The 8223-nt window shown below is 37.2% G+C and overlaps 1 protein-coding gene across 1 annotated transcript; it reads left to right on the top strand.

The window, feature by feature from the left end:
- The first annotated feature begins 3967 nt into the window (after window positions 1-3967).
- On the top strand, window positions 3968-7599 carry LOC110891137 (LRR receptor-like serine/threonine-protein kinase). Its single transcript, XM_022138804.2, has 2 exons — window positions 3968-6905; window positions 6988-7599. The coding sequence occupies exons 1-2, from the start codon at window positions 4091-4093 to the stop codon at window positions 7455-7457; spliced, it is 3285 nt and encodes a 1094-aa protein (XP_021994496.1). The 5' UTR covers window positions 3968-4090; the 3' UTR covers window positions 7458-7599.
- The last annotated feature ends 624 nt before the right edge of the window (window positions 7600-8223 follow it).

The raw sequence follows: 8223 nt of genomic DNA, 5'->3' as shown, positions 1-8223 counted from the left end.
TTACTCTATTTTTTTATTTTCACCTTTTTTTTATATCTCTTAATTAACATAAAATCTATTAATTTTTTTTATTTTCATCTTTTTATTAAATTTCTTATTTAACATAAAATCTACTAGTTTTTTTTTTTTTTGAACGCCGAATTTCTACAACAGGCGATAGATTCGCACCTGCTTTTGCATGCCCTCCACCCCACTCTGGCCAAGACTATGTTGTCTTAACCGGGCTTACGCTTGGCATCAGAGTTTGGTTTGGCACTCCCTGACAAAATTTCCAGCCTACTGCCATATGCGAGTAGTTGCACCCTCCACAAGAGCCGAAAACTCTCTGGAGTAAATGCACTGTAATAGAAAATTCGGGCGTACTCCGCGGGTTTCGAACCTGTGACCAGGCCTTCACCCAGTATTTTTTTGTTCATTTATAAAATAAAATACACGTTCTTGCTAAACAGGTAACAAATTAAACCGTTGAAAAGATTTTGTCGTATAATTAACTTTATTAAAGGATTAGTAATGAGTAAAGTGTTTACATTTTAAAAGACTTGGTTAGATGGTTAGATGATTATAAATATAAAACCGTATTCATAATTGTAAAATATAAATGATTAATCTTTATTATGAAGTGGGTGAAGGCCTGGTCACAGGTTCGAAACCCGCAGAGCACACCCGAGTTTTCTATTACAGTGCATTTACTCCATAGAGTTTTCGGCTCTTGTGGAGGGTGCAACTACTCGCATATGGCAGTAGGCTGGAAATTTTGTCGGGGAGCGCCAAGCCAAACTCTGATGCCAAGCGTGAGTCCGGTTAAGACAACATAGTCTTGGCCAGAGTGGGGTGGAGGGCCTGCAAAAGCAGGTGCGAATCTATCGCCTGTTGTAGAAATTCGTCGTTCAAAAAAAAACTAGTAGATTTTATATTAAATAAGAAATTTAATAAAAAGATGAAAATAAAAAAATAAATAGATTTTATGTTAATTAAGAGATATAATAAAAAGATGAAATAAAAAATAGAGTAAATTGCTAAAATCGTCCCTGACGTTTGTTTAAATTTGCTAAATCAATCCAAAAAAAGTTTGTTTTATTAAATTGCTAAAATCGTCCTTGAAGTTTGGATGGATTTAGCAACTTTTTTGAAACCTCAGTGGTTCATATGAGAAAAAATCTTTTTTTGGATGGATCTAGCAAATGTGAACAAACGTTAGGGACTATTTTAGCAATTTACTCAAAGAGTTCGTAACAAAAATATTTTGTAAATTTAAGTTAAGCTGAATGAGATAGTGAAATTTTAAAACAAAAGTTGAAAAATGAAAAAGAGTTTTAGGTTGTGATCAAACATGCAAAAATTTACAAGGAAGGAACCTATACATGCTTTATTTTCGGGTACATTTGTTCGGTTAAATCAATAAACATTAATTAACTTCTAATACAATTATATGGAATATAGGTTGTAGGTGTGTGCAGTAATCGAACCGTTAATTGAAAACCAACGAAATCGAACCGAAATTAATCGAAACTGAATTAACCGAAAGTCAGTTAACGGATATTTTTTTTACCATCGGTTAACAGAAATTAACCGAACCGAACCGATCATTTATTTTTTTATATATTTCTAGCTTTTATATCTCTGTTTCATATTTTATACTTTCATTTCATGTAATAATACCTCTATTTCATTTATTTATGACTTCATTTCATTTATTTATACTTTCATTTCATTTATTTATACCTCCATTTTATGTATTTAAACATCTATTCATGCATTTATACATCTATTTCATTTATTTATACATCCATTTTATGTATTTATACCTCCATTACATGTATTTCTAAGCAAAAAAATTAGCCCTTGTTTGAATTGGTTATTAACCGAAAATTAACCGAACCGAACCGAAACAAAACCAACAAATTAACCGAATTAACCGAACCGATTAACCCATAACTTTGGTTACGATTACGGATAATGCTAATAACCGAATCGAACCATACACACCCCTAATAGCCCCTAATAGGTTGAGCAGGAAAAAAAAATAGTGAAATTTTAAACGTGGATGAGTAAGTGGTTTGGATATGTCGTATACATTGGATTTATTATATATAAGGTCTATTCTTTGTAGTGGATGGGCCTTGGCTGTGCACTATCGTTGATATATTGGTAAACAAAAAAAAAATATTTAAAAAGCTAATGATTAAAATTTTATTTAAAATGTTTTCAGATGTTAATCGCCTGGTATGTTTCATTATAAAGGTGAGCGGAGTGGTGCGGTAAACACCATAGGTAAGCGGTTTACCGATCGGTAACACCGCCGCCGATGGTGTTTACCGATCGGTGAGAGGAAGGAATAGGTGAAGGTTTAACGATGAGGGGAAGGTGAAAGTTTACCGATGATTGGATGGTTTCATTTATTATGTTTTTTTTTTTTAATAATAGTTTACCTAATCCAAGATAGGTAAACCACCGTCAACGTTTTTGAACATTAGGTAAACAAAATAAGTAAATTGACGTGGCACTGTCTGATTGGGTGAATGGAGAGTTTGCCTATTCCAAATAGATAACCACTCCCTTCACCCTAAAGTTTTGTAATGACTATCATTTTTTAGTCTAAATTGTATACTCTTAAAAAAAAATTGTACACCATTAAATTTACTTGCATATAATGATAGTTAAGTAACTTAAGCCTTGTCTGAACTAAAAGCCTTTTGATGAATTTGCTGCATCCATTCCGCCCTTAACACGTAGTTAAGAATTGTTTGTTTGAGCCACGACATCAAGCCTCGAAGATTAGTCGTAGAGACATGAAACCACCTGTTGATTACCTTTCCAAAAGAAACATTCTTTATTTCTCGATCACTAAATGTTTGTGCACTAGCGTTACGTTTGATGTAACACGTGGTGTAACATTATCAAAGAGTTTAAGGTAGCATTATATCAATTTCATCCTTGATTCACCAAAAGTAGAGAAAGATTTTGGCCCCAAGAATCAAAGTCTCAAGATGTATCTATTTTCCAATAAGTTAAAAGAAGATTGTACGTGTTTAAAGGGTATGCAAAACATAAAAAGGCCTCACATGTGATGCTCTTAAAAGTCATGTCCTATAAAAACCCATTCACTGTTTCATTGTTTACTCGACTCAGATCTATCATTTCTGCACCTCTATTTTTATAAACTAGTGTAGGTCCTTGCTTTTACATGCATGTGGAACTTGTACTTTACAATTAGTCAATGCGTGGAATACCTGCCCTATTTGTATTCTTTTATAATATAATTATAATTATAATTATCCATACTTTTAAATACATCACACAAATGGTAAAAAAGAAACTAATAATGACGCATGATAAAATCTTATTCTCACATTGTGTATATGAGCTGTATAAGGTTATACGGTCCTATAGAATAAAATGAACTGACAAAGAGGACTAGTCGGTGATTAATCGCTAGTCGGTCAATAATTGAGTAATTTTTTTGTTAATCGATCCATTAATCGGTAGTCGGCTCTAGTCGGACCTAATCGGCCCTAGTCGGCCGGCCAAAATCGAAGATTCCAGCCAAAAAACTCTAAATTCCGGTCAAAACCTGTAAATTTCGGCCAGCTTCCAACCAAACCATATGAATTCTAGTAGTTAATCATGTATACTTCAAATATTTACTATTAAAATGTGTAGATGTATACATAAAAGTGAAAATTACCAATAAAAATCATAATCTTATCAATCCTGATTAGTCTCGATTAATTGCTAGTCGATACCTCATCGTCCGATTACCGCCTATTACAACCTTGGTATAAAGATGTAACTTTATATTTACATAATAAAAGCATAATTAAATAAACAAATCCATGTTAACAGAAAACACACTTAAGTAATACTTACCCCTCAAACATGATGGGCTAGTTGTCCTTTGATCCGTAGATTCTGGGTCTCTCTCTCTCACCACAACCTCCTTTTCGTCATTTATAACATTAAAAAACCAAACCCACTAACACAAACTACACAACACAAATGATTTGGTTTTTCTCACATTGTTCCTCCCTAGGCTCATCCCCTTCCTTCCCCTGCCTTTCATTGGAATTTGCAACTTATTAACATTTTTGTAATGACTCTCTTTCAATTTCAATTTCAATCTCAATTCACCCTTTTTCTACTCTTTCTTTTCATCTCTTCTTGTTTCTCCCTCAACCCACAAGGTCAAGCTCTTCTTTCATGGAGGAAAACATTAAAAGGACCAAATTTAGAGGTCCTTAACACATGGGACTCAACCAATGAGAACCCATGTAGTTGGTTTGGTATCACTTGTGATGCTAACAAGAATGTTGTTGAGTTCAGTTTAACTTCTCTTGACTTACTTGGATCCTTTCCTAATGACTTCACCAACCTGTTAACACTCAAAAAGCTTGTGTTATCCGGCACCAATCTCACCGGGTCCATCCCGAAATCAATCGGGTCGTTACAGGATCTGAATTACTTGGATTTGAGTGACAATGGGTTAACCGGTGAAATCCCGAATGAACTGTGTACGCTAGAGAAGCTAGTGGAGCTTTACATCAACACGAACAAGCTCGAAGGTTCGATCCCTGTCGAAATTGGGAACCTTATGAATCTTGTCGTGTTGACATGTTACGATAATCAGCTCAGCGGAACCATCCCGAACTCCATCGGGGAGTTGAAAAACCTTCAAGTGATCCGAGCAGGTGGAAACAAAAACATTGAAGGCCCATTGCCAAAACAAATTGGTAACTGCACTAGTTTAGTAATGTTGGGGATTGCTGAAACAAGTATATCAGGTTCTATACCTTCAACAATTGGCAATCTTAAAAACCTTCAAACTCTAGCAATCTACACCTCCTTATTATCCGGTCCTATCCCTATCGAGATTGGTGACTGCACCGAGTTAGAGAACATTTACTTATACGAGAATTCACTCTCTGGTTCGGTCCCTAGCTCGTTAGGGAAGTTGAAAAACTTGAAGAATCTATTGCTGTGGCAGAACAGTTTGGTTGGAGTGATTCCACCCGAACTTGGAAACTGTCTGCAGCTAGTTTTAATCGACATTTCCATGAATTCGTTAACCGGAGTCATTCCAGTGACATTCGGCAAACTGGGATCGTTACAGGAACTTCAGCTGAGTATGAACCGGATCTCTGGTTCTATCCCGACTCAAATCGGGAACTGCAAGAGTCTAACTCACATCGAACTCGACAACAATGAAATCACTGGTACTATTCCATCCGAAATCGGTAACTTCGAAAACCTTACTCTGTTGTTCTTGTGGCAGAATCATTTAGAAGGCTCGATACCTAGCTCCATATCGAACTGTCGAAATCTAGAAGCAATTGATTTGTCACAGAATTCGCTAACAGGACCGATCCCGAAAGGTTTGTTTAATCTGAAGAATCTTAACAAGTTATTGTTGTTAGGAAATGAGTTGTCAAACCAAATACCTCCAGAGATTGGAAACTGTTCGTCATTGATCCGATTTCGAGCAAATGATAACCACCTGATTGGATCCATTCCGCGTGAGATTGGTAAGTTGACGAATTTAAACTTCCTTGATCTTGGATCAAACCGGTTGACCGGGATCATACCACCGGAGATATCCGGTTGCCAGAACTTAACCTTTCTAGACTTACATTCTAATTCGATAACCGGAACCTTACCGGCGAGTTTGGATAAGATTGTATCTCTCCAGCTTCTTGACATCTCAGAGAATGAAATCGAAGGTACATTGAGTCCTACACTCGGATCACTTGTTTCGTTAAACAAACTTGTGCTTCGTAAGAACCGGTTTTCCGGTTCGATTCCGTTGGAAATCGGATCGTGTGTGAATTTACAATTACTCGATCTCAGCAGCAACGGTTTCTCCGGTGAGATTCCGGCGAGTTTAGGTAAGCTTCCAGCGTTAGAGATTGCTCTGAATCTCAGCTGTAACAAACTTTCCGGGAAGATACCACCGGAGTTTGCTGCTTTGGATAAACTCGGAGTTTTGGATATTTCTTACAATCTACTCTCCGGAGATTTACAAAATCTCGTGGACCTTGAAAATCTTGTGACACTTAACATCTCGCATAACGATTTCAAAGGTTACGTGCCAAACACGCCATTCTTCTCTAAACTGCCACTCAGTGTCTTATCGGGCAATCCTTCGTTGTGTTTGCCGGGAAACAAGTGTACCTCCGGTGGTGCTTCGAGGCGGAGTAAGGGTGCTCGGGTGGCGATGGCGGTGCTGATAGGGGTCGCGTGTGTTTTGTTGTTGTCGGCGTTTTACATCATATTTGCCGGAAAGATGCGGGCTCGTGATCGGGGTATCGATGATGCTGACGTGGAAATGGGGCCACCGTGGGAGATCACTTTGTACCAGAAACTTGACTTGTCAATTGCTGACATGGCAAAATACCTAACACCTGATAATGTGGTGGGCCGAGGTCGATCTGGCGTTGTGTACCGGGCAAATGTTCCTTCGGGGTTTCCCATCGCGGTGAAAAGGTTCCAGCAGTCGGAGAATTACTCTGCCGCCGCGTTTTCCTCGGAAATCGCGACTCTTGCACGCATCCGCCACAGGAATATTGTCCGCTTGTTGGGTTGGGCTGCCAATGGGAAGAACAAACTGTTGCTTTATGACTTTTTGCCTAACGGTACACTAGGCACCTTGTTACATGAAGGTAACGTGGAGGTGGTCGAGTGGGAAACAAGATTTAAGATCGCTTTGGGGGTGGCAGAAGGCTTAGCGTATTTACACCACGATTGCGTGCCGCCAATCCTCCACCGCGATGTGAAGGTGGAGAATATTTTGTTGGGTGATCGTAATGATGCTTGTCTTGCGGATTTTGGGCTTGCAAGATACCTGGAAGACGATAACGCCTCGTTTTCGGTGAAGCCTCAGTTTGCCGGCTCATACGGTTACATGGCGCCAGGTAAACTATTAAATTACCACTTGAACAAGTAGTCATGTTATTTTTGTCACTTAGTTGTCTAAATAATTATTCTTGTTTGCAGAATACGCCAACATGTTGAAAATTACTGAAAAGAGCGATGTTTTTAGCTACGGTGTGGTGTTATTAGAGATTATCACAGGGAAAAAACCGGTGGACGAGTCTTTTTCTGAGGGCCAACATGTCATCCAATGGGTTCGCGATCATCTCAAAAGCAAGAAAGACCCGGTACACATTATAGACAGAAAGCTACATGGCAATCCGGACTCACAAATACAAGAAATGTTACAAGCTCTAGGAATAGCCCTCTTGTGCACTAGTAATCGGCCCGAAGACCGGCCCACGATGAAAGATGTTGTGGCATTATTAAGAGAAATTAGACACGAGTCTACAACAACTAATGAATCTCACAAAGAGACCAACAATCAACAAAAAGATTCAAACACTTCGGGTCTGTATTCGTCGTCATCAGTGACCCCGGCTCAGTTGCTAGTACAAGGTTCATCAAATAGCTCCCTTGCTTACTCATCATAATCCCAATTCCTGGAGCAATAGATTCATAGATTTAGTTCATATATTAGCATTGTAAAAAGGGGCCTACTTTTTTATTATTTATTTTTCTTTTTTTTTTGTAACTTTTTAGATATTAAATATAGAAAACAAGATTTAATCATTATATAGTGGATATTATCGTGGGTTGATGGTAACTTGAGAGGGAGAAATGTCTCTTATAATTGAGTCATACATCTCTATCAAACTTTTAAAACAATTCCTTTATTGGTTTATAATCTATGATGATATTTCTAATTTTTCTGTCATATGAGATAAGTATGCCGACATTAGATAGAAAATTTTAATTAATACATTTGTGATCGGAATTGATACAGAAAATAACGAACTCTTACGTGGATCAGATTGATATAGAAAATAACGAAATCTTACATGGATTAGAGAAACAAAGATAAACGAGTTATAAAATGTCCAATTTAAAAGTGTCATAACTTAGAGTATGTTACAGGGCTCATATGCAGTTTATCTTAAAAGTGTCATAACTTAGAGTATGTTACCGCCCAAAGTCCCGATTTCATAGTTTTACTAAATTTATGAGTTTTAATTCCTTTTCTTTTTTATTAAATGTGTGAACTTTTTATTTGGTTAATTCATGCGTTAATTTAGGAAGCCGGTTTGATAGTTATACGGTTACAGTTTTCTAAATCTAGCTCGACTTGATGTATATAAATTTTTCAATTTCTCTTGGAATTACAATATCTTTTATTCTTGCATTGTTTTTGCATCAATT

Source organism: Helianthus annuus, chromosome 9, assembly GCF_002127325.2.
Source record: "Helianthus annuus cultivar XRQ/B chromosome 9, HanXRQr2.0-SUNRISE, whole genome shotgun sequence".
NCBI classification, from domain to species: Eukaryota; Viridiplantae; Streptophyta; class Magnoliopsida; order Asterales; family Asteraceae; genus Helianthus; species Helianthus annuus.
The sequence above is the reverse complement of the archived record's forward strand: the minus strand, read 5'-3'. Positions and strand labels throughout refer to the sequence as shown.